The sequence below is a fragment of the Hemiscyllium ocellatum genome, chromosome 23 (assembly GCF_020745735.1).
Source record: "Hemiscyllium ocellatum isolate sHemOce1 chromosome 23, sHemOce1.pat.X.cur, whole genome shotgun sequence".
NCBI lineage: Eukaryota > Metazoa > Chordata > Chondrichthyes > Orectolobiformes > Hemiscylliidae > Hemiscyllium > Hemiscyllium ocellatum.
Genome location: NC_083423.1, coordinates 11,491,025 through 11,518,815, shown reverse-complemented (window position 1 = coordinate 11,518,815; position 27,791 = coordinate 11,491,025). Strand labels below are relative to the sequence as shown.

Below are 27,791 nucleotides of genomic sequence, written 5' to 3'. Positions count from 1 at the left end.
CTTTAAAAGGCCATTGTGCACACATGGTCACTGAGATTGCTCTGTATGGTTCCTGACATTCGCCCCAGTCATGGCAGACAGAGGGAAATCTGATACTCCCTGATTGAAGGCAGGGTGCCGAAGGGTTTGCTGGATGTGGTGATGCAGAGTTGGGATTTCTCCTTTCCCTATAACATCAGACCATGCCAGTCTGGTCTGGGCAGTCTCAACCATCTTGCAAAATGCCCGGCACTACAAGGAACAAGGTCAATGGCCTTCTCCACTCCTGCATAGCTACCACCAGCTCCCCTCTGTTACCTCTCACACATGCTCTCTCTGTGACTGTGCTCATGCCCCAACAAGGCTTGTGCTCTACCTTACTGTTACCTGTAACATCTCCAGCACTTCCCTTATCCACCTAAAGTGCAACATCACCAACCTTAAGCATGCTTGCTGCAGTCGTTCAATGGCAGTTGCCTGTACAGATAGAGGGCATCACTGAAACAAAGAAGCATCATGTACGTAGACTGGAGGAGGAGTGCCATGAGAGTTCTGATATTTGGATGCAAAGGTCTGTGGGCATGGGGTGCGAATGGTCGGTGCACATAAACATCGCAAAGATGTTGGTGCACAGTGTCCAGTGAGGTGAATCCGGTGAGTATCCATTCTGGTTCACATGCTGGGTTTCTGGTGGTCAGTTGGTACGGCAGGTTTGGCAAGATCACAACCCATTGTGAGTTGTGTTGTTAACAAGGCATTTAATGAGCAGGAGTGAGTGTCGAATGCAAACTGCCCGCTGCCATGAGAGAAGCTGGCCCCACCAATGGAGAAAAGCACATAAGAAGTGGCAAGTCAATCTCAATGCCAAGATGGGCATCATCCCATTCTGCCACACGATAGCCCTGACTCCACCCAACGTCTTTTCCTCCTACAAGCAAATCAAGTTGCATGCAACTAAGAGAGAGGAGCAATACTCAAAATGGCTCATATGCACAGGGCAAGACTCGTGGATGAGGAGCATAATAATGCAATAGGAGGAGTACTTTACAGAAACATTTCTGAAATCTACAGAGCCGCTGCCAGACTTGAAAACTGTTTGGGCTCTTGCATAGCCCCAGTGCACCCTCAGGGAAGAGTGGGGCTGTAGGCCAATAACACTGCAAAACTTCATCTCGAGTAACACAAGATCATGAACCAGCGTAATTCTACACTAGGTCACCTGTTATGATGGCAAGAAACTGGAATTTGGGTTTGGCGAACAGCCAGGAATTCAACTTTTATTTTTAAGCTCCAACGCTCTAATGGGACACATTGTCGGCATTTCAGCATTAAACTTGCTCTGGAAAGGGCTTAAATGAAGGGGCACAAGGATGACTGGATAACTATGGTCTTTAGATTGTCAGCACTCTTGACTTGATCTATCTGTTGTAAGCAAGTTCACATTTGTTTGCATCCCCAGAAATCTAAACTTATTTGGAAAGGGAATTTCTCTCTTATTTCCCTTCAGCACAATGGATCCAAGATGTGAAGGCTTGGTGATGGTCCCAAAAGGTTTGTAATGTGTGAAATAAAAAAGGTAAAGGAGGGGTTAATAACAAAAGTAATTAAGACATAAATTAAAGTCAGTAATTAAACAGCACTGATTTCTAAAAGTAAGGAAGACTTGCATTATGCAGCATTTTTCACAACCACCAGATGTCTTTATAGTCAATGAAATATATTTGGAGGCTTTTTCACTATAGCAGTGTGGTAGTTCAAGTAACGCAGCCGTCACTTTGCACTCAGAAAGCTCCTGCAGGTAGTGGTGTGATAATGAGAAGACAATGTGTCTTTGTTCTGTGGGTCGAGGGATCAATTTTGGCCACAACACAAGGGATAACTCCTTCGCTCGACTTGGAATAGTACAACAGAATCTTTTACACCCACCCAGTCAGGCAGAATGGCCTTTGATTAAACGGAAAGACAACATCACCGATAGTCCAGCTGCCTCTCAGTGCTACCTTTGATTTTTGTTTTCAATTCCTGGAGTGGGTCTTGAACCCAGAAACAAGGATGCTCCTAACTGAGCCAAAGTTGACACATTTAATTGATTTTAATAATGCTACTGTTGCTGGTTCTGGTCAACATTTGTACCTCAACTAGCATCAAAAAAACTGGTAACAGAGTCAGTTATTTACTTGCTGCTCGCTGTGTGCACGTTGGCTGCTGGATTCCCTGCATTACAACATTCTCACAATAGCTCTGTATCTCTGGACATCATCACTGCATCACTAGAGTAGTTGACTGATTGGAAGGTGCTTTGAGATGATCCTTCTGGTCGTAAAAGGTGTTGTCTGACCTCGGCACTCTTTCGATATAGTGTACTGTCCAAACCCCCACTTTCTCAGAACTCATTCAACGCAAAGCACAAATTGCTAGCTGCAAAATCAGCTTTTTAAACATTGCCGAATATTGTCTGAGACATTTCTAGCACTGGTGGGTTCTGAAATGTCCTTGAATCTCATGTGCTGAAGCTGCCTTTCCTTCTCAGATGTTTTGCAAATCATGCATTAACCAGAGCGATCAGAATTTAACCCATTCTGCACACCACACAAACCTGTAGAACGTCGACTGAAAATGAAGAAATTGGAAAATAGAAGTTGGGCAATGGGCACGCCTCTAAAATATTTACTTCAGTAAAGAGGATATCTGCACGATTCAAATAAAACCATCTCTGTACCTTTGCTCTGTGGAGGATTCTGGCTGCGATCTCGAAGGACATTGATCTGGTACACGGTTCCATACGGCTCAAACAGCTCCTTTAGTTCTTTTTCTGACCAAGATCTTGGGATCTGGCCAACAAACATCTTAATGGCATCTGGGTCTGGCTGGTCCGAGTGATCTATTGCACCGTTCATCTTGTTATTTGTACCGTTACTGTTGTAGAACAAAAGAAAAACAGATTAGAAACATATTGAGGTGGCATCCTGTATTAACATGTTACAGAAAACACTGCTTTCCTGAGCAAAATGATACCGTAGGGTGAAGTTACCATCTCTTCCCCACCCCCCACCCCCACTGCCCGCCGCTGCCACCATAACATTGACATTGTCTCTTTAATACATTGGTGACTATTCCGTAACAGACGCACTGCTCTTGCATTGTCCAAGGGATAGTTCACAACTGCATAGAGCAGCAGTGGAGACCTGTGCAGATTGGGTTGGAGCAGATCGGTGGCTTGTGAGAGACAAACCAAAAGTGCTCATCGACTGTGGTAACTTCACAACTTTTGCCCACTTGGCAATGCTTTCCAAAAGTGATCCCAACTCAGTGTGGTGCAATAAGAGGTAATGTAAATGCAACCACGACTTGCATTAGGTAGCTGAATCAGAAACAGATAATACAAATTAAAGTCATAATTACATATTAGTCAGCTCTCAAGTGAGGATCATTGTCACTGCAGTTAAAAGTTGAGGCAAAGCGTTAAGGCAGCACATGACAGGAAGTGTACAGAACCCCAAACGACTCCAATGTGCAAATTACTTTTTTTTTAAAAAACAGAAGAGTTTGTTTCAACAGGGATTTGCAGTCCACTCTCTGGCCTAGTCTGTCAATGAAACAGTACCTAAGACAAATGGCTGGATTCAAGGCATATGAAAATTCCTCCTCTCTTTTTGAGAAGGTCTCAGCTTGGCTCTTTTCTTGACGCAAGCTGTTCTCTTCCGTTACTCAACTTGGTCTTCCTGTGTCTCGAATCTATTCAACCACAAGGCCTTGTGACCGAACCACGACACACCTCTCTCAACAATACAGCTTTGAAATCCAGTCATCAAGAGGTGAATCGTGAAACATGCACAAATGCTTCACGCCCACAGAAAACAGCCAGTTGTACACATCTGATAAACAAATCTTGTTTTTTTTAAAAAAAAATGGTTGACAAAAGCTTGCACACTTCATTAACCAGTCTGGAGCAGCTATTGAAAAGCTGCTTGAAATCTTAACCCCAACGTGCTTGACAATTTTGCATACTGTGTTGCTGGAAAAGCGCAGCAGGTCAGGCAGCATCCAAGGAACAGGAGATTCGATGTTTCGGGCATAAGCCCTTCTTCAGGAAGGCTTATGCCCGAAACGTCGATTCTCCTGTTCCTTGGATGCTGCCTGACCTGCTGTGTTTTTCCAGCAACACATTTTCAGCTCTGATCTCTAGCATCTGCAGTCCTCACTTTCTCCTCGAAAATTTTGCATACTGACCAACCCAAAATGAGTTACAAATTTAACAAAACAACTCTTAGTTTGATAGGTTTGGGATACTCTCTGGCTCATCACTTTGACCAGCAATAACTGGCCTTGCCCTCCCCCCAGTGGAAACAGAATGTGCGATGTCACCAGAGTAGACTGTCCCTCAGCTCTTTCTGCTTTACCCTTTCTCCTCAACGTGATCACTTCAGCTGCAGTTCTGCTCGATCTCTCAGTAAAATAGCTTTTATGTGCATGCAAACCAAAACAGCAACAGGCCGATCAACCACGATGGCAACACTGCAGTGCCAAATGCATCCCTTTTGGATGGCTTACAGCATGCAGCATTCGACCTTGAACCACCCGCTGGTTAGCACGAATAGGAAACTCCACCTAATGTTATTCTCTGACTGAAAGTCAATGACACAATTCTAAACATTGACCTGACTGGGAGCAGCTAACCTAGTAGAACATGGATCTAGAGACACCAATTTTGTGTTCTTCAGGGCCTTGCACAACTGGATATATTGATATCCATCATCACCATCCAGTTGCTCAAAAATGGTATCTTATAATCTGTACACAGAGTCAGAGTTGTAACCAGACCCTTCGATTCAACTTGATAATGCCAATCAGATATCCTAAATTAATCTGGTCCTGTTCGGCAGCACTTGGCCCATATTCCTCTAAACCTTTCCTATTCATATATCCATCCAAATGCCTTTTAAATGTTGTAATTGTACCAGCCTTCACCACTTCCTCTGGCAGCTCATTCCATATACGTACTACCCTCTGCGTGAAAAAGTTTCCCCTTAGGTCTCTTTTATATCTTTCCCCTCTCACCTTAAACGTACATCCTCGAGTTTTGGACTCCCCTATCCCAGGGAAAAGTCCTTGGCTATTCACCCTATCCATGCTCTTCATGATTTTATAAACCTCAATGAAGTCCTCCCTTAGCCTCCAACTCTCCAGGGAAACAGGCCTCGGCCTATTCTGCCTTTCCCTATAACTCAAACGTTCCAACCCCGGCAACATCCTTGTAAATCTTTTCTGCACCCTTCCAAATTTAACAACAGCTTTCCTATAAGCAGGGAGACCAGAACTGAACACAGTACTCCAAAAGTGGCCTGACCAATGTCCTGTACAGCCGCAACATCCAATCCCAACTCCTATACTCAACGTACTGATGCATTCTTCACCACCCTGGTTACCTGCAACTCCACTTTCAAGGAACTATGAACCTTCAACCCAAGGTCTGTTTGTACAGGTTAGGCTCGTTTGGGGAGTTTGCAGGCAGAGGGCTATGAAGGAAGGTTATACTGGCATTATCTGCCCATTGAGCAGTGGTTAGCCAAATGGCACTGGAATTTGCCAGTAGGCAGTGGGGTCTCTTGTAGCATTGGGAGGTCAGCCAGATGTAGACAGCTGCTGGCGGTGGGCTGTGAGGGTCATTACTCGGCTTTGAGACTATCCCTGCCTGCCCGGCCTCACATCACCCTGGAGTGCAGCTTTCCATTGATGCAGGTGGTCTGGCTTCTCTGTCCTTTGTTGTAAATGCGGGAATTTAGATACACAGAAAATGCACGGAGGAGGTCAATCAGCTCTTTGAGCCTGCACTGGTATCCAATGTGACCATGGCTGATTATCAAACTGCATCCCCTGTTCCTGCTTTCCCCTGCACATCCACCCCTCATCCTCCCAAGGCCTTACCCGGAAAGGCAGGCTGCTGTTCCTTTTGATTCAAGCCTTCCTATTGGACCTCCACCTTCAAGGCATCCACCCTGTTGACATTATTCAGGCGTCAGGTGAACCCTCTAGTCAGTAGCTGGCCAATTGGAAAATCATTGCTAGTTGTCTACCCTGCACTGTGTAGGGGCCAGACCCCAAACTAAAACCCTGCATTCCACCTCAATGTCTGCCTTCCTGCCTCAGAGTTCCACAGTGAGAAACATCTCCAGTGACTGAAGGAAGAGCTTTAGCTCTGAATCTATCTTCCCTCTTGGGTACAAGATCCTATGTGACTGTTCCGTAGAAGAGCTGGGGAATTCTCCCTCATGGCCTGACCAATATTGGTCTTCAAATCACTCTCACCACAACAGATCATCTGCTAAATTTCTGATTACTGTGTGTTTGATCTGACTGTGCACAAAATGGATCTTGTGTTTCTTTTCATAGAAGGGGCTCCATCTTTTATTGGAATATCTAATGGGGTGGTGGGGGGCGGAAGTGATAGATTCAGAAACAACGTGGTTTTCCTTGCAATGCAGGAAGATGTTGACCCTGACCCTGCCTTCAAAGGAATTGGTACTTGAAAAACTGAAGCGCTAAATGTCTAGAGGGCAACATGCACAAGGCACCACTGTCTGATGGTCATGAGGGACAAATGAGATAAATAGGGGACATTAATTTCAGCTGCCAGACAAAGGAAACACTTCGAAAAGAATGCAAGGAATCTTGGTCCTTTCCTTAAACTCTTAACCCTTACCCTGCTGAGTTATTTAAAAATCAAAAACGAGAAATGTTGCCAGAACTCCCCTAAGCCTGATACGTAAGGGAAAGGATTTCTCCTCTATCCTGGCCCCACAACTGATAGTTATTTTTTTGTTAGGGCATGCAGTTGAGATGTGATGGATTAAGCAGGATGCAAGCACAACCGATAGCTTGGAAATTCTGCAATGCAATTTTCATTTGGGAGGCAGCATTGGCATCTGACATCGTTTAGGAGGTCTATCAGAAATCCACTGATTTCAGCATAAACGTCACGACCCACATGACACAGTGAGTCGAAAGCAATGCCTGTATTTGGACTCCTGCCCGGTTAACGTTCCAGACCGCTGTCAGTAATCATTTGACACATTAGCACAGTCAGTGACTAGGTGGCTCAGTACTGTCTGAATACCACAGGGATCTAGTGAGCATATGATCATGAGCACCAAAAGAACACAGCCAATCTCAACTGGCACCAATCTTCTCTGGTAATCACTTAAGTACAGGACCATCACTCACAACCTCAGGCCCATCCAGATCTTTCACATTACAGGAAGATTTGTGGTCTATCCCACTTGTCAGTTTAATAGCTCGATTCATCGTCTGCTTGGCTAACCTGTAGTTCTTTTTTTTAAAGCCATCCCGTTTACCATTTCTGTCAAACTGATGCGCTTGTGTACATTTAATCATTTGCCTTTGCAATAAAAGACACTTCTTAAAAGCCTTTAGTGGATATTCATCTGGATGTAATTGCTCCATTATTAACTTGATTACACCCAGCACTGCCTTGCATTGTGCTGAGGTAACAGCTGTGTGGAAATGCCACCCCTCGCTCCCTACTCTGCGCATGTCTGTCAGCTATTCACTTGCTGGCATCTCAGGCGATTCTATCACCTTGCATCCCTATTATCACAAGCCGAAGTTTAAACAAAGGTACCCCTTGCCCCCACCAGCTACACTGGTTGAATTCTAGAGCTCCGGCTTACAGCTATGAAATTCGCAATGCCCCCTCTCTGCTACAACCCCAAATTCCTTATTTATGAAGGGGCAGTGCAGAGGTGTAAAGGCACAAAAGGAATGGTGGTAGGGCAATTGGATGGACATTAGGGGGAATGAATACAATTACAGTGCACAGGCAAAAAAGGGCATAAACATAAGCAAAATAAAATCTGTAGCATCTCATCCCAAGGGTCTGCATCTGTGGTTGCCTATAGTGGAACCCAACCCTCAGAAGGGACCAGTCAGCTTGCATTTGTTCCAGAGGGTTAGCCCAGAGACTGAGCGCTGGAGTCCAGCACAGTGAGTATTCTACCTGACAACTGTAGAGCTACTAAATCACAACTTCACCAAAGCTACTAAATCACAACTTCACCAAGCCCTGGAGGTCTAGAGGGATGATGTGTTAAGATAAGAAACAGTTCCATAAAGAGGATTTTACATTTTTTTTGGGAAGTGGTGGGGAGCCCTGTGAAAAGTCGAATCATATTGCTCAGCGAGAGTGAAAACACAAATCACCAATTTCCTCTCGGTCTGATTCTCACTGAAATCAGAGTGGAGGCCCTTTGATGTACATGCTGGAGAAAGAACTTTTCCCTCGTGTCTAAGTATGTCTTCAAAGTGAATAATCCCTATTTTTAAAGATGGATTGTTACAACGATCATTTTAGTTTGAATTTCACAAGAAAAAAAAACGCATGCAAGAACATACACCAAGATACTTAAAGAACATTAAATCAGGAAGAAATCCCCACGCCTGTACTTTTGATTGTATCCATAATGATGTATACCGCATTTCAGTAACCTACACTTTCAAACACTTCTTTCCCTTTCATTTTAATATCTTTTTGTTCTGAAGCCAAGTCTAGAAATAGTCCAATCAAGCTAACATCTGCAGTTAATCACACTGCACTGCAGTGATAACGCTCAGTTTAATATATAAACCCAGGATGGTATGGTTATATCGCAGTTTCAGTCCTACACAACAGCTTGGTAATCAGGAGTTCAAATCCTCTGTATCAAGAGGGAAAGTTTAAGAGTCACCTTCAGAACAAAATGAGCTTGCCAGTCCATAAGATGGTTGATATTTGTGGAGAGAGATCTTTGGAGGAAGAGAGACCCGCTACCATCCCCTGCTCTGACCCTACGCGACACGGTTGACAGTACCATGTTAAGTGAAGTGAGGGATCCAATCATTCAGTCACTCACTTTGACCACAGGGAAGTGATGGCCTAGTGGCTGGGCTTAACAGTCCAGCAACGTTGATACTGCTCTGGGGACCTGGGTTCAAATCCTGCTGCGACAGATGGTGGAATTTGAATTCAATTTTTAACAAAAATCTGAAATCAAGAGCCTAATGACGACCATGTCATTATTGGGAAAATCCCGTCTGGTTCACTGATGTCCTTTCGGGAAGTAAACTGCCATCCTTACCCGGTCTGGCCTATATGTAGCAAAGTGGTTGACTCAACTGCTGTCTGGGCAATAAATGCTTGTCCCGGCAGCAATGTCCTCATCCTATGAACGAATTTAAAAGAAAACTTAGCCACTGCACCCTGGCTTTTTACATTGCACTGACCTCACTGCAAAATCCAGTGGACAATTGACCCGATCGGTTTGGTCAGGTTAAAATAAACCCTGTAATGTACTCAGACCTATCTCAAATACTGAAGAATCAGGTCTTTCATGAGCATAACCTTCGACAAGTGATAAATGGGCAGCAATACATGCGAACAAATTGGGAAACACTTGCTGTCAGCGATATTAACATGTGGATGTTAAACACACCGGAGTGACATTTTAAAGAAACATTTCCCCATTTAAAATTAGTGAATGGGTCACTGAGTTACATTGGCAGAAGCAATGCCAAGGTATTTCTCTGCTCAAATCCCAACCAGCCATTTCTTACTTGAATTAACGCTTTGGTGCAACTGAAGGTTGGGATGGCTACTTCCTTCAGAGCAGAGATGGTTTTTGGAAGTCTCCTCCTCAGGAGGTAAGCAGAGACTGGCTCTTGCCAAGCGAGTCAAGAGTTGTAGGGTGTAGACAAGGTAGTGGAGTGGAGACTACAACCAGATCGAAGATGGGGAAGCAGACTCAAAGGGCCAAAAGGCCTATTCTAGGTCCTAGATCCTCTGCTCCTACGAATTCCACTCACTGAATTAGTGCCTACACTGACACAAGGCAGCAAAATTTAAACTCAGAAAAGCAGAATCATGGAATCCCTGCAGTGTGGAAACAGGCCTTTCTGCCCAACAAGTCCAAACTGACCCTCCGAAGAGTAACCAATCCAGACCCGTTCCCGTACCTCATTACTCTACATTTACCCCTGACTAATGAACCTAACCTATGTATCCCTGATTCACTTAACCTCCACATCTTTGGATTGCGGGAGGAAACCAGAGCACCCAGAGGAGACCCATGCAGACATGGAGAGAACGTGCAAGCTCCACACAGACACTCGCCCGAGGCTGGAATCGAACCCGTGTCCCTGGCGCTGTGAGGCAACAGTGCTCATTACTGAGTCACCGTGCTGGCCTGTGCCCCAGGTCAAGTATTCACTTTCCCAGTAACATCGCTCAAACCATATGCAGTTTTCTAAAACTTTGAAGAAGACGCTGCACTTTCATCATACTGATTCTGATTTTTGTTTTGCTGCAAATCATCACCTTTTATCAGGTTCAGGCAAGTCACCAAACCTCAAACACAAGCTCAGAAGAGAAAGCTGGGTGGTGTGGGAGGTGGAGGGATAAAGGTGCTACTTGAATACAGAATGATTACCCGAGTATCGTGCTAAACAAGTGACCAGACTGTGATAAGGCATTGACGTGCTTGGGTAAACTTTCTTCTATGTGCCCAAAGCTGCTGTTGTCTGCTGGCCTCCCATTCCCACCAAGAGCAGCAAACACATTAAGAATATGGCGTTGGAACTTGTCCTGAAATACATGAATTACTAAGCCTCACTCTTACCCCTCCACATCCTCTATCCGTGGTTTATACAGTCTCATTCCCCATTCACGTTCCCAACATGTATTACCTTACACTTCACTATACTTAAGATGTGGGAGTGCCAGGGTTGGATTGATAAAAATAAATCGCTCTGAAAGCTTGTGATTTCAAATAAACCTGTTGGACTATAACCTGGCGTTGTGTAATTTTTAACTTTGAATATATTAAGTAGCTTTAGCCATTTACCCATCTATCTACGAACCATACTTTCCTGAGGTCCTCGTTATTTAACAAACCCCTGCTTTCGTGCCAGCAGCAAAGTTCAAGATCGCAGTTCCTATGCCCAAGCCCATATCAGCCAGAAGTACACAGACTGAGCACTAACACTTAAAAACCTATTTTCAATCCCAGTAACGCATTCACCCTCCACCAGTTAAATTGAGTTTGTACTCATGGAACTACTTTCTCTTCCATACTTGCCTGAATCTTTCTATCCTGTGTGAGACAGTTACCATTCAGAAAAATCTGCTCTCTGTAAGCACCGACTTGCTGTTCCTACATCCACATGATTGACCCCGATTAGCCCATCCAATTCTGAATGTGGGCTGTGCACAGATTGCGTTGAGACAGAGCGGAAAGAGATGGTAGAGGCAGGATGGAATCAAGCTAAGGTGTCACTTGTAAATGGGTTTGGGTGGTGGGATATGTGGTCCAGAAGTCAACGCGCAGTGAAACTGGGAGGTTACCAAGAGTTGGGGTGAGCAACACTTGATATAGGGTAGGAGATTGATGGTCTGCAGTTTGCGTCAGGTGGAATACAGCAAGGGGCTGGATGAAAGCAAGACTTAGTGTTTCCCGGAGACAAGCGGACAACTGATACTAAGACACGACAATTGGCAGTTGTGTTGGAAACAGCAGCCAGAGTGAGATGGAAATGGATCTTAATGGTGGGCAGTAATTTTGAAAACAACTGCAGAGTAAAACCTTTTCACGTCACACATTACAGTTAAAAGCCCATTAAATTCATTTTTACAGCGTTAAAGGTCAGTGATAATGTTTAAAACATTGGTCTGTCTAACTTGTCACCAGGGTAACATTTTAAAATCATTTTCAGGTGGGCTTTTGCCTCAATAAAATGCATAGATTAGGTAACGAGCTCTTATGTAGACTTGTAGCTTTTCTTTTGTACACTTTTGTAGCTTTCCTATGTTAAAGCAGCTGCCCGAGCCATGTTCATTAGGTGGGACAGGACGGCAATAATTAAAAGATCCCAATGAAAGCTCAAAACATTGCTTTGATTAAAAAATAAATTAATGAGATCTGAGCTTATATGTAATAAAATCAAATACTGTGGAGAAAGAATCAAATTGCAGAAGATTCATATCGGACTCAACACAAACACTGTTTCACGCTCCACAGATGCTCCCAGGCCTGCTGAGTTCCTCTAGCACTTCCTGTTTTTATTTGTGTTGATATCGAGTTGGCAACATGGGTCTAGCTCCTGGGCCATTCACAATAACAGCTCAAACTTCGCAAATGGGTTACTGAACTCCAATGAGACCCTGTTATGATTCAGACATTGGCAATTTTGTTTTTCTTTTAATAAGAGTAAAGTAGGAGGTCCAGGGAATTTACCAAGAGAATACAGCCACAAGATTGCAAAGTTTGGAACAAATAATAATAAATGTTACCCTACATGTTAGAACACTAATGCAACAGGTACACATCTTATATTCTAACACCCAGAATTAACAAATGACAAATAAGGGTAAATTCACTGCGATTGAACAGACAGCACCCAACAAAAGCAAATTTGACACAACCTATGGATTTCACAGCAATTCTCCTCCAACATTAATAACACAGTTGATCATCAAATCTCACAAGGGAATACAATTCTTCATATTTGCTGATCTGGCCTTAAAATATCTTCTAGTGCTGATCCATCATGGACTCCCAATACCTGCTCCCATTCTGGTGAATCACTGTCCTTTCTTGGCTTTGTGTTTCCCTAGGTTCCAGAAATTGCACTCCAATGCTCACTCACAGGCACAATTCCAGCTTTTCACTGACAGCTGGCTTCACCAAGCCAGAACCAGCCTGGGCTTTCTGCCCCCCCCAACCCCAAGCTCTGGACTTACTCAGACGCATCAAGCAAATACTGCCTGAGGGGTTTTCAAACCCCACCTTTGGCTGCGCTAAATTGTTAGTGGCACACTGCTTGTTGTGAGCTCCCATAGCTACTGGGAACTTTCCAGAAACCTAACTTCAACATTTAGCTGCCTTCTAGCTCCTAGAATTCCTGCCAGAGTCCGACAGCACAGAGAACTGTCCAATGACTTCACATCGATACCTCCTATGTGGAACCAATGTAATTTGGTTGCCTTCTCAGCAGGACAGCTCAAAGCATCACTGCCCAACTTCTCTTTCACACCCACTGGCCTCCAGTCTCATAGCCTGCCACCTTTAAACTCCTCAGTGATCTAAGAACCGCCCTGAGTGACCAATTGGACATCTTTCAATTAGCCCTGTCACTATTTCTATGCAGAACTGCATGGAACTAATATTTTGGAACAAGCAAATGTAACAACTCCCTGGATCGGAGAATGGCCTGAAAGCTGGCTTCAGCAGCAAAAAGATTGTTTACAGAAGAAGAATTGACCACACCCTGTTCCTGCACATTTGCTCATCGAGTATGCTCCCCTAAACGTGGCCATGGGAGCACTCATTCAGTGGCCAGAAATTAAAAACAATTGAAAAGTTTTATAAGACCATAAGACACAGGAACAGAAGTTAGGCCATTCAGCCCATCGAGTCTGCTCCACCATTCAATCATGGCTGATAAGTTTCTCAACTCCACTCTCCCACTTTCCCCTCATAGATAACCCTTGATACTCAAGAACCTATCTCTGTCTTAAATATACTCAATGACCTGGCCTGCCCAGCCTTCTGTGACAATGAATTCCATAGATTCCCCACTCCCTGGCTGAAGACGTTTCTCCTTATCTCCATTCTAAAAGGTCTTCCCTTTACTCTAAGGCTGTGCCCTCAGGTCCTAGTCTCTCCGACCCATTGGAAACCTCTCCTGAATATCCACTCTGGGTGTTACGAAATCGCTGTGTCTTTATCTCATTTTGCCGAGCCTGGTAACTACATTTCTGGGAGCAGTGGGTCTGGGAAAGCAGCTCCCTCAAACTATCAGTCATCTTTCATCAGCTCTGGTAACGGGATAGAAATCAGCATCTGTAAATCATATGGGCCAAACTGATGATCTACTGATCATCCAGCACAATATGGAGTAACATTGGAGTCTATTTTCTATTGAGGCCAAAGTAAAATATTTGGCCATTGTCTGACCTCCATTCTGCAGTGGCGTTATCACTTCCCAGGCACTAAGGCCAGGAATGAAGCATGGGATGATCCAGTTATAAATTTGTTGTACACTGCAGCCAGGAGTCGTGAGGAGAGATTTAGATGAGGCACTGCTAAGTCCCAAACTGATGAGGACTTAAAGATTTGCGTATCTTACCAGAAGATTCCACTATAAAAAGTTGACTCTTTATCTGACCAGCTCAGAAATTCGTAACCAGTAGAAAGACATATGAACAGTTAACAGCATTAAAAAGCAGAGACTGTGAAAAGCCATTCCTGCAAACAAGAACATTCTTCTCAGAGCTTGTTTACAAACTGCTCCCCGTAGATTGTGACATTGCTATACATTCTGGAGAGAAATTCTGCCACGTTTCTTCTGGGTCTTCTTAACTACTCCCCAAGACAGATCCTTTCAAGCACAACAGGGTTTCAATACTCAGCTATTTAAATCTGGCTAGTTGCCTTGACAGTTCTGTGCTTTCAGACAGAGTTGCTACATTTATTAGCAATGGGAGAAAGTGAGGACTGCAGATTAAGGAAGGTGTGCCAAGCAGGCTAAGATAAAAGGTAGGGCGGCGGGACGTTGGGAATAAGATAGGTGGGAAGGAGGTTAAGGTGAGAGTGATAGGCAGGAGAGGGGGTGGGGTTGGAGAGGTCAGGAAGAAGATTGCAGGTCAAGAAGGCGGTGCTGAGTCCAAGGGTTGGGACTGAGATAAGGTGGGGGGAGGGGAAGTGAGGAAGCTGGAGAAATCTGCATTCATCCCTTGTGGTTGGAGGGCTCCTAGACGGAAGATGAGGCACTCTTCCTCCAGGCGTCGTGTTGCCATGGAGGCGGCCAAGGACCTGCATGTCCTTGGCGGAGTGGGAGGGGGAGTTAAAGTGTTGAGCCACGGGGTGGTTGGGTTGGTTGGTCCGGGCGTCCCAGAGGAGTTCTCTGAAACGTTCCGCAAGTAGGCGGCCTGTCTCCCCAATATAGAGGAGGCCACATCGGGTGCAGCGGATGCAGTAAATGATGTGTGTGGAGGTGCAGGTGAATTTGTGATGGATATGGAAGGATCCCTTGGGGCCTTGGAGGGAAGTGAGGGGGGAGGTGTGGGCATGTTTTGCATTTCTTGTGGTTGCAGGGGAAGATGTCGCAAGTGGAGGTTGGGTTGGTGGGGGGTGTGGACCTGACGAGGGGGGAGTCTGATTCCTGAAGAAGGGCTTACGCCTGAAACGTCGATTCTCCTGTTCCTTGGATGCTGCCTGACCTGCTGCGCTTTTCCAGCAACACATTTTTCAGCACTTATTAGCAATGCTCTTGTTTACTATCAGGCCTCTGCCCCTTGCCATGTAAGAGGTAGTGGAATAATGACACGGAGTGGAGGGCAGTAAAACATTCAAAGTCCCTCATCACTTGATTGGTAAGAGCTTTGACGAGGATCAGTTGGTAAATTAAAGCCATAGTTCCACTGAATCATAGGGCTGGTCTCTCATCAGAGAGAGGTGACTGGTGGTAGGTTAAACTGAAGGTCACAACACTCCAGGCAAGGGAAGACGTTGAGAAAGAGATTCCTCGATGGTAACTTCAGCCAGTGCAGGAACTGACCCAGCATTGTTCATACCACTTTGCCTCACAGCCTAGCCATCCAGCCAACTGAGCTAATGGATCCTCATTGCTGACAAAGTGCCTCAGTGTTGGAAATGAACCCCACAGTGGAACACCATACATGTAACAGAACAAATCTCACTTGGTTGTGGGACGAGAGAGACAGGCGCAGGAACTGTATCATCAAAGCAAAGAAAGAATTACCGAGAGAACAAAATGATTGACAGGACATTTGATGGTTTTTCTCTTGCCCCCCTCCCCCCCCAATCCTTAAGTAACTGTCTCTGACCAATTGCCGAATGAAGTTTTCCAAGCTCACTACAGGACTGTTCCACAGTGTGCCGGCCTGCAAATGTGCCTCTCGCCATCACTGTTAGTCTGTCAATTCACCGCTTGGCTGCTCATTTTGCAAACTCACTCATGAAACAAATGTTGTCAAAGTGAAAGGTTTGATTCATAGCAAACAGCTGAAAGAAAAATGATTCTCCATTGGCTTCAGCAGGTCAGAAAAGAAGGTGCTAACTGCAGCATGTGACCCAAAAGCAGTGCACATCCATCAAAGCATGCAATATGCTTCAGAATATTAAAACGACCTTTCCCTAATCCCTGGCATTAACAGTCTTTTTTTTGTTTTCCTTCCCCCTGGTTATTTCTTTCACTTTTGACGCTCCATCTGGCTTGGGGAGCTTGCATCATGAGTCAATCACACTTCATCAAAAAATCTTGAGCTTCCTTTAACATAGACAGATGGAGTCATTCAGAATCAAATTAATTTCAGATTAATGCAGTCTGGACTCACTCCAGACTCTCAATGTATTCGATTCTTGAGCCCAGTGTTAGAATCGAACATTCTACTCTCCAGCACGTTGTGGATGAATCAATGGTTTAAATGATGTATCAGCTCCAGCGGCCACATGTGCTGAGAAAATTCAATCCCTCTGGTCCTGTTGGCTTGCTAGGCACTCCACTCGGTTTCGAGTTTGCTGGTTTCCGAGCACATGTGAACGCTAATCCGTCAATATATTGCCACAAAGTAGGTATGATCACCTGTAATGTTGGTAAATGCTTCAAAGCACAGATTTTCAGAAAAATTAAACACAATGTATATGAGAAATGGAAGATTCATGCCAAAATACAGACGATGGAGAGTACATTTACAAATTTAGCTTGCAATGCATACAATGTATGATTTTAGGCATAGCGTGCTGAATTTTATTTTGTCACTTGCCTTGTGAAACAGCCAGCCATTATTGGGATCCACCTCCCAGGGTGACCAGTCTTATTGAATGAGCCTTTGTACATTTAATATCTGTAGACTTTTAATCAATGACAAGACATCACAGTGGGATAATGACAGAGTCATTTCCCTACTTCATCAAGAGGGCTGAATCAAGACTAAGGAAACTTGGACTTTTGAGATTTAAAGTGGATGGACTAAGGTACACAAGATCATTCACTGCAATTTATGAAAAAAATCTGAAACACCATCCCAAATAAATCGCATCAGCAGAACAAAGGGAGCATGGCCAAAATTACATTGAGAGCTCAGGATGAATCTAATGCACAAGGATTTCAGATTAGAGACAACTGGAAGAACCTGGAACCATTAAAGGAGTGGTGGGGGTAGGGGGGGAAGAGACATCTTTAGAATGATTCAGCTCCCTTTAGCTGAAGGATATCCTTCAGCTCTGTATCCCCAGTGTCCTCCAGAACTGAGATTATGATCAACCTGCAAATTGGGAAGGCAGGGAACTGGTGCATGTATCGAAAACTCTTCTGCCAAGTAAAGACAATGGAAACATCAGCTCTAGCAACAAATACATGGACTCACTGACTTTGGGTTGCTCAGATAGTCATGCTGCTCCATGAAGGTATATAACAATCTCAACCCTATCCAATCATTGTAATGGATTCCAAACGTACTGCTATGTGGTCATCATGGTGAACAGGTGACCTGAAAACCCAGATTCAGGAACGTCCAGCAGTCAGAGTTCTATTCCAGGTTTGCAGTGACGTGTGGGTTAGGAGACCAATCACAAGTCATTCAATTGCTAGTGTATTCCACAAATGCCTGGAGACAAACCAACTTCAGAGTCTGGGTTTGAGCGGGAAGTGGAGAAGATGGGCCTCTGAGTTTCCTCGAATGTGGATCCTGGAGGCATCCTTCCAAATGGCTCCCTGTTCAACTGTGCTGAATTGTTCATAATTTTGTAGAGTTGTTGAAGAGGGCCGTTCTGGTATTTGTCAACAGGCATGCTGCATTGCCAGGAACAGGCTGACATTTCCTGGCCCAGCCTAACCCAAGAATACTTCCCTTCCTGTGGAGTCAGTGCTCAGGGATGTTCTGTAATCACAGCTGCAGCCACGTGGGAATTGATGACACGTCGTGAATTTCTCTTTTATTACATTGTTTTTGCATGGTCTCAATGTTTTCCTGGTACAAATCTGTTTCAATAAGTATTTTCATAGAGAACCAACCCAACAGTGCAATCTTACTCAGCTGTTTATTGCCAACTTTTAAAAAGACAAACAAAACTTTAGCAACCCAAAGAGCAGATTTCTCTCTCGCCACAAAGTGTTTACGTTTTTATTTTGGGACTGAGTTCCCATTACTGGGGGGGGGGGGGTACACTGGAAAATGGAGTCTGGGATGTGTCATCAGCAAAAAGGGGAGCAATTCCTTCTAAGACACAAAGCAGTTGGCTCTTAATACATTTACTGCAGTATTGGGAGGGTGACAGTCTAGCTCTCTAAACGCAATTCCACTGCCTTTCCCCTGACTTGATTATGTGATGAAAATCTGTCCATCTCAATCTTGAACACTCCAATTGTCCCCCCCAGCCTTTCAGAGTGAGAGTGGCAGGAGTTCCAAACTTGTACCATCCCTTGTGTGACAAACAGCTTTCTGATTCTAGCTCCTAAATAGTGTAGCTCTAATCCCAAAATGGCACTTTGATTCCTCTTCCTTTGTATTTATCCTATCAAATACTTAACACCTGAAATCAGGCCTCACTTTTCAATTTGAGACCTGGTTCATCAGGACAGTACTGAACCCTACTTCTTTGACTGAATTAACCACTAATCATTGACCATTAATCATTAAGCATTAATCACAGGCTGCACTTATGGGACCAAGGGGCAGATTACTGACCTGGATTGCAAGTGATCAAAGCACTGTCCTGTAGACCTGTACTGATCCATGAACTATCTCAGTAATAGGGATTAACTGGGTAGGTTTAAATTGAATTAACCAAAGAACGACCCTAAAGACATTGGCCAATGAAGAGTCTTTTTTATAAATTCTAATGAATAGTTATGGATTAACTCAAGGGTCATTCTATTCATCTAATCTCAACACTGCTGTATACACAAGACCAGTATGCAAATGAACTATTAACAGAACTTCAGTGGCATATCAAGATAATCAGAAGTTCTATTCAATTAAGCAAATCCACTAATGTGTTTAAACTGTTTAAACACATCTAAGTTATTTCCTACTTAACGGTCACCTTTGAATCACCAAATTACTCAACCTATTCTAACTACAATATTTAAAAAAAACAAGCTTATCAAGAGCTGATGGTTTATTTCCTGCCAATAAAATTGGACAATGGAACAGATTTTGTTAATATATTCATGGTTTGCACGAGGGTGTCAAACCAGCCTTCAAGACGTACCCACACTTAGCAGATTACTATGGTTTATCTTTCTGCTCCTGCACACACTCTCTCTCAGGGTTTCCTCCACTGCAGAATCATTTGAAAATGTAGCTTCCGTTTCCATAAGCACACTGATGACACCTGGCTACAGCTCACAACCACCTCTCTCTCACCCCTCTGCCTCATTGCAAACACATTAGAATGCTCACTTGGCATCCAGACCTGAAGGGGGAGAAATTCCCTCCAAATAAACGAGTGAAGGACTGAAACTACTTTCTTTGATCTCCCTCCACAAAATCCGCTCCCTATCTTCTTTGACAACAACCTGCCAGCTGAAGCAAACTATTGGCAATCTTGAGCTCACATTTAACCCAGAGATGAACTTACAACCACACGTTCACACCATCATGAAGACCGCCTACTTCCTCCTCCAGGAACTCTCAATTTTGCCTCTGCTTCAGCTCACTGTACACTCTGCTGTACTTCTTTGTTACCGTGAGACATCGCTATTCCAATGCACTCTTGGCTGACTAACATTTTAGCCTCTGTAAACATGAGGCCATTCACTGCTCTGCTGCTCAAATCCTAACTCACACCAAATCCCATTTGCCCAGCACCCTCTGCAATCGCTGAATTACACTGGCACCCAGTCAAATAATGCCCCGTGTGAATTGCCATTCTTACTTTCAAATCTATCCATATCATCACACTTACACCCCACGCCCTTTGTGTCCCTCCAATGTTGACACCTTGAATATGCTAATTTTAATCACTCCACCATAAGCAACCTTACTTTCAACTGTCTTGACTCCAAACTCTTGAATTCTCTCCCTAAATGTGTTTTTCACTAGTTTCTCCTTTAAAATTTGCCTTAAAACGTAACTATTTTTGGTCAAGCTTTTGATTGTCTGCTCCAATATCTTTCTTTGTAATCTGGTGTCAAATATTATTTGATAATGCTTCTGTGAGGTGCCTTGAGACATTGGGATGCTAAGGGAGCAGGACTAACCACTTATCCAAAGTCCCTTCATGTTTTGCCACCACTTGTGGATGAATGAATATTTCAGAAGATAATTCATGTCATGCACTGACAAAAACTTGCAGGTTAGGGAGCAGGACAATGTGTAGAATTGGAGCCCATTTTATTCTGAAGCTCACAGAGCTGGTAGGAGTGCTGTGTCAATGATGCAATATGAACATTCACCCAACTATGACCAGCCACTTCAACACACCACCCTATTCTCTGGCCAACATTTCTATCTTGGGCTTGTTGCAGTACTCCAACAAAGCTCAGCACTAGCTGGAAGAACAGCATCTCATTTTCCACTTGTGGACCCTGCAGCCCTCTGGACTCAATATTAAGTTCAATAACTTTAGGGCCTGAACTCTCCCATGTCCTAGTCCCTATGACCACACACCAGGCCTTGTTATCACAGTGTCTGCTAATAAACACAATCCATTGTGAGCCATTAACAGTCCCCATAAGTAGCTAATCAGCCTCATAGCCAGATTCTAATCTACTCCTTTGTCTGTCCAACTGTTCTTTTCTCTCTTTGAGCTCTATCCCCACCTATTATTTACTCCTTACCCCCTCCCCAAACCCTTTATGTCTTCAGCATAAGAACAGACGCTTTCCTAGCTACCATCAGTTCTGAGGATCCAAAACGTTAACTTTGATTTCCCGTTACAGACGCTGAGCTTTTCCAGCAAATTTCTGCTTATGACCAGAATAAACACAAACAATCATGAAAGGGAAAAGAATTGCAATGCCAAGGATTTGCTGGTATGCATGTCAGAATAACAAGCACCATTAATGAATCTTCATGGATAAGCAGTTAAAATAATGAGCTTACTCATTAACATAGTCTCCCCTGTCCAACATACAGCAGTGCTAGCAATGAAGTGAATATCATTTGACCATTTTGAACAATATAAATTGTAACAGCAATTAAAGAGTTGCAGTACAACCAAAAAAAAAATCAGATATCCTCCACACAGCCATGCAGTCAAAACAAAACACAGATCTGACAAACTGTTGTGGAGGTCTTATATTTGTTCATTGGTTCCTCTTTTTTCCCCTAGACATATTTTGCTTAAGCCACAAAATTGCTTTCTCGATGATGTACCACAACATTCAATTCAGACGACTTCCAAATAATTCCCAAATCAATCAACACCAATCTCTGCTTGGCTCAAGCTAGTTGCAGGATCGATGGGTTTACTGTATGAAATCTAAAGGAGTCTAGTGCACAGCAACATAATGGATGGGGCTCTGTAAGGCGAACTTACTGGATGTATACTAATGACATCTTAATTCGGAGTCAATGAGACATTAAATGAGGAATTGGATCTAGGTTTTACTTTGAATTTCCAGCAGGGGGCAGAACTTACCCCCTTAAATTGGCACCTCTCTCTGGAAATACACCTCAGAGTGACTAGATTAGATTAGATTACTTACAGTATGGAAACAGGCCCTTCGGCCCAACAAGTCCACACCGACCCGCCTAAGCGCAACCCACCCATACCCCTACATATACCCCTTACCTAACACTACGGGCAATTTAGCAAGGCCAATTCACCTGACCCACACATCTTTGGACTGTGGGAGGAAACCGGAGCACCCAGAGGAAACCCACGCAGACACGGGGAGAACATGCAAACTCTACACAGTCAGTCGCCTGAGGCGGGAATTGAACCCAGGTCCCTGGCGCTGTGAGGCAGCAGTGCTAACCACTGTGCCACCGTAAGAAAAGAACTTCAGAGGTCAGGTTAGGGATTCAAAAGTCGGCTTGGAAAAATAAATTTACATTTGAGTGTGTCTGCCTGAAAATGCTCCTGACCCCTTAAAGAAAGGACCGTCTCTTGGACTCTTTCCACTGTGCCCCCATTTCCCTCTCAACAACTGAGCTCAGAAATTTGTACAACACTAATGACTCAACTGCATCGGGCTGTTGTACAGTTTGCCTGTTTTGCTGAGCTATCCCACAAAGGAACCTGTTCTGGAGCATGCCTGACCGAGGTTTCAGCCTCAAATCATATTCTCAAGCCAATCCAAAACATTCCATTAACTTCAGAAGTGAAATCATTCCTGTTGCTATATTGCCCAGGCGATAAATGACCCAAACACAGAAAAGGAGATCATTCATGATTTAATCTGTTTTTGATTGAACGATGCATGTTTTCCAAATGACCAGAATTCTTTGTGCCTGATGGAATGATTTTTAAAATCCCTACAGTGTGGAAACAGGCCCTTTGGCCCAACAAGTCCACACTGATCCTCCGAAGAGTAACCCACCCAGCCCCATATATTCCCTTTATATTTACCTCTGACTAATGCACCTAACCTACACACCCCTGAACACCATGGGCAATTTAGCATGGCCAATTCACCTAACCCACACATCATTGGATTGTGGGAGGAAACCGGAGGAAACCCACACAGACACAGGGTGAATGTGCAAACTCCACACAGACAGTTGCCAGAGGCTGGATTCGAACCCGGGTCCCTGGCGCTGTGAGGCAGCAGTGCTAACCACTGCCCTAAATGATGCAATTTCACTTCTGAAGTTAATGGAATGTAAATCCACCTCATGAGACAGATTGGATATCAAACTCATGTCTCATTTGACAGAGAATAGTCTGGAAATTAGACTGTTCCAAATTTGTGGTGCCATTTTTCCTTTATTCTTACATGGGATCTAGAGCAGTGGGCATACCATCCCGAGTGACTCTTAACTTGTGAGTCTTGCTCAGCCTTTTCAGAGGACAGTAAAGGGTCTGGAGTCACATGTAGGCCAGGCTTGATAAAGACAAACAATTCCATCTCTGCAGAACACTAGTGAACCAAACGAGGTTTTCATGAGAATTTATGAGAATTACATATGGGGGCATACAACATTGAAACAGACCATTTGGCCCACTGTGTCTATGCCGACCAGTATAAACACTAACTACATTAAACCCATGTACATGAATTTGGTCCATGTCCTACTCTGCCCTGGCATTTTCAGTGGTCACCGTCACCAGAACTAGCTTGCATCAAATTTAAATTTCACCATCCACAGTGGTGATAGGCCCACAACACTAATCTTGACAAGTCACCCAGAATTCCCAGGTTACAGTGGTGCTGGAAAAGCACAGGAGGTCAGGCAGCATCTGAGGAGCACGAAAATCAACGTTTCGGGCAAAAGCCCTTCATTCTGCTCCTCGGATGCTGCCTGGTCTGCAGTGCTTTTCCAGCACCACTCTAATCTTGACTCTAATATCCAGCATCTGCAGTACCCACTTCTGAGATTCTGGGTTACTTGTCCCGTGACATAATCAGTAGGCTGTCATCGTTCCTTCAGCACGCAATGCTTCACGGCATATTCTGAATGAGGTCACAGAGTCATAGAGACATACAGCACGGAAACAGACCCTTAGGTCCAACTTGTCCATGCCAATCAGATATCCTAACCTAATCTAGTCCTATTTGCCAGCACTTGGCACATATCCCTCTAAACTCTGGCAACATCCTTGTAAATCGTTCCTGAACCCTTTCAAGTTTCACAACATCCCTCTGATAGGAAGGAGGTCAGAATTGTACACAATATTCCAAAAGTGGCCTAACCAATGTCCTGTCCACCGCAACATGACCTACCAAATCCTACACTTAATGCTCTGACCAATAAAGGAAAGCACACCAAATGCTTTCCTCACTACCTGCGACTCTACTTTCAAGGAACTATGAACCTGCACTCCAAGGTCTCTTTGTTCAGCAACATTCCCCAGGACCTTACCATTAAGCATACAAGTTCTGTCCTGATTTGTCTTTCCAAAATGCAGTACCTCACATTTATCTAAAGTCAACTTCATCTGCCATTCCTTGGCCCATTGGTCCATCTGATTCAAGATGCCATTGTACTCTAAGGTAACCTTCTTCGCTGTCCACTACACCTCTAATTTTAGGGTCATCTGCAAGGTTACTGACTATACCTCCTACGTTCACATCCAAGTCATTTATATAAATGATGAAAAGCAGTGGACCCAGCACCGATTCTACTGGTCACAGGCCTCCAGTCTGAAATGCAACCCTGCACCACAACCCTATGTTTTGTATCCAAACTATTTCTGGATCTGAACTATTCCTTGGGCTCTGAGCTTACTATTGGTGAGTTGCATGTGATCAGGACACAGTTCATTACCCCAGAGAGAACAGACTTAGCATGAATCATCAGCCATGACGGCTAACAATGGATAGTGAACTCAATGAGCAAACGCTCTGTACCAAGATCCACAATAAGGCAGGAGTCAGCCTTCGGTCGTCTCTTTCAGAATTCATTCATGTCACTGCTATACATCTGAGAATACTGACCAGGCATGCTGCCTTCTGATAAACATGGGAAAGCGGTTTGGGCATTGGGCAACAACAGAATTTTCAGTGATCAGGATGCCCAAACTAACGTTTTTCCACATTCCTGTTGCTATAAATTCTGTGTCGTTTGCTTCTGCCCCACAACCACCTGAAGAAGCAGCTAGAGCCTCCAAATAAACCTGTTGGACTACAACTCCGGTTTTGTGTGATTTTTCACTTTGTCCACCCCAGTCCGACACTGGCATCTCCAAATCTTTCCTAAATGGCAGGCTCCTTGCTTCATGTGTGGAGTAATAAACACACATTCATCCCTTACCATGTTGTCTATGTAGACTCCTATTAAACGTGTGCAACTTAAATGAATTTCCAGACAAAAGTACAAAAGCCCCTAACTCAAGTTTCTTCTCCCATGAATGTGCTCAGGTCATGAATTGGGACAAACCAAAATCTCCTGGGATAAGAGCGCTACCTACTGGGATAAACAGGTTACAATTAACTGCTACTTTCACAAAAGGGTGGGCATCTGAGAGAAACTTGGTTCAGGAGGGGGAGACATCTTTGTTTTTATTAATGCTGCAAATAACAAATCCCCTATAATTACTCTAGACCACAATAATTTCTTGAATATCTGCTAATGAAAAACAGCAATGGGTTTAAAATGGAAACTTTAGGCTCGACTAACTTAAAATTAAAAACACATCTTTAAACATCTCGCGTACTCAAGAGCTCGCATCATATGGCAACAATTTTGGAAAGTACACTTGCATGAAAGACAACATCTATATCATGTTTTGGGTTACCATAGCAGTTTGGAAAATACAACATTGCTGATAATATTTTCATGCTAAGGCAATGTTCTGTTCAGAATTGTTTTGCCAAGTAATATTTGGAAAACAAAAAAGAAATCTGGTTGTAAAAATATTGGACAAGGGAACAGTAACTTGTAACAAAGATTTTGATGGACAAAGTAACTGCCTTATTATATATTTGGAAAAGACTTATCACCTTGGATGGTTACTATCAGTGCTGCTTCCACAGTAAATAAAAAGTGCTTCTTCATTTCCGATGAAGGTTGTAATATTTCGCCTCTGGAGACACAAGCTTATGACAGGAAAATGGAGTGAGACATGAAACAAGTCAAGGGGCACAGTAACTTTTCCTCTTGCACAATCACACAAACACAAGAATGATGTGAAAACCTGGCATTTTGTACCTTTTAAAACTGACTTTATCAAAAAAGTTTAATCCAGGTGCCAGCACTGAACATACACAGTTAGGTATTCGTCAATCTGAGTCGATATTGGTTGTTGTTTCTGCTTTTTTTCCCAGACCAACACCATTTCAAATTATTTTTCCATTTAATTTTGTGTCCATCAAGAAGTGGGAATGCCAGTGTTACTGAAAGGAGTATCTATCCTACACTTAACGTTCACAACAGGGATCCTAAGAATGGATAAAGCTCATAATACTGGGCCTCAAACCAGTATAACTCTACCTCTACGGACAGAAAATGAATGGAATCTTTGAATTGAGATGATTGATAGAGTGGGCTCCCTTTGTAATTAAAACACATTAGTTATTCAGTTCATGTTGACTCAGGAATTCGCTGTCTCAGAAGGAAGTGGATGTGGAGGGATTGAATATTTTTAAGGTGAAAGTCAATCGACTCCCTTATCTAATAAGATTTTAAATGCATTAGGAGGGGGTGGGAATGTAAAATTCTAGGCACGAACAGATTGGCCATGTTCGTACTGAATGGGGAAGTAGATTCAAAAAGGGTCAGGAGGCATATCTCTGTACCCACCTTTTATATTTGTGTGTGTTTGGAGGGACTAAATTACCAATCATGCGAACACAGTAAACATGATTTGGAGATGCCGTTTTGGATTGGGGTGGACAAAGTTAAAAATCACGCAATACCAGGTTATAGTCCAACAAGTTTAATTGGAAGCACACTAGTTTTCGGAGCGCCACCTGATGAAGGAGCAGCGCTCTGAAAGCTAGTGCTTCCCAATGAACCTGTTGGACTATAACCTGGTGTTGTGTGATTTTTAAACTTTGAACACAATAAAAGCAGAGTCAGGAAGCAGGACGGGCTGTCCAAGAGGTGGCTGGAAGGTGTGTCAGGGCGAACCAAGAACTGGAAGGGGCATGGGGGTGGGCTGAGAACTGGAAGGGGCATGGGGGTGGGCTGAGAACTGGAAGGGGCACGAGAGCAGGCTGCCTTAGCGTGGCCGGAAGGTGGGAGGGACTGGAGTGCTTGCTGGGTCTGTATTGTATGCACTGTTTTTTTATGTAATTGGACTGTTTTGTATGTACAAATGTCATTGTTACTATTTTGTAATGATTGAAACTGGGATTTGAAGTTTGTCTTCACTTCCCTGTAAACTGGGTTGAATGGTGGAGTTTGGGGCCCTGGCTTTGCTGCTCCTCTCCCTCAAATGTCTGCTTCTCTGTATACAGCTGTTAATGTTAACTGTTTTGTAAACTGTGAATTGTTTAATAAAATTAATAAACAGGGGGAAAAAAAAGCAGAGTCGGAATCAGTCCGATTCCAATAAGTCTTCAGATGTGCAGCGTTGCCAAGAAAAGGGAGTGGTTTTATAATTCATCTGTGGTCCAAAGAAGTGTCAAAAATACTCAGCTCCATTCATGTTCAGAAACTTGCTTGTAAACTGGCTGAAATTTTTGTCATTACAGTGCAAATGATACTTGCAAAAATATGGATTTAAACAAAAGCTTCCGCATATATTGCGCCTCAGCGTGTCTCGCAGGACATCTTAAAATACTCCAGCCACAATGGATTGTTCTCAAGTTGCAAACACAGTGACCAATGTCTGCACAGCAAGAATTCAGAAAAAACCAATCACCTGTTGAGATGGACCTTTCCTTTGACTGAGTTGACTGGGGTGAAGCAGGAAGCTCCTTTCTGTGTAAATCATGGCCCAGATTTTTCATCTTCAGCCAAAGGCAGGCAGCGTTTTGGTTATAGCTGAAAATGTGTTGCTGGAAAAGCGCAGCAGGTCAGGAAGCTTATGCCCGAAACGTCGATTCTCCTGTTCCTTGGATGCTGCCTGACCTGCTGCGCTTTTCCAGCAACACATTTTCAGCTCTGATCTCCAGCATCTGCAGATCTCACTTTCTCCTCGCATGTTTTGGTTATAGCCTCGTTGAATTATAAAATTAAACAGCAC

At 43.7% G+C, this 27,791-nt stretch overlaps 1 protein-coding gene across 37 annotated transcripts in view; it reads right to left on the bottom strand.

Annotated features, from left to right (window-relative positions):
• celf2 (cugbp, Elav-like family member 2) overlaps positions 1 to 27,791 on the bottom strand; it is an 850,872-nt gene that overhangs the window by 197,688 nt on the left and 625,393 nt on the right. For 35 of the 37 annotated variants that reach the window (XM_060842659.1, XM_060842645.1, XM_060842654.1 and 32 more), the window contains one exon: positions 2,699 to 2,895. In XM_060842659.1, the coding sequence (XP_060698642.1) occupies positions 2,699 to 2,876 (178 nt within the window). In that variant the 5' untranslated portion in view covers positions 2,877 to 2,895. Of the gene's footprint in view, positions 1 to 2,698; positions 2,896 to 3,381; positions 3,425 to 3,583; positions 3,649 to 27,791 lie in introns of those variants that run through there. The other 2 variants (XM_060842664.1, XM_060842662.1) reach the window with 2 other exon arrangements.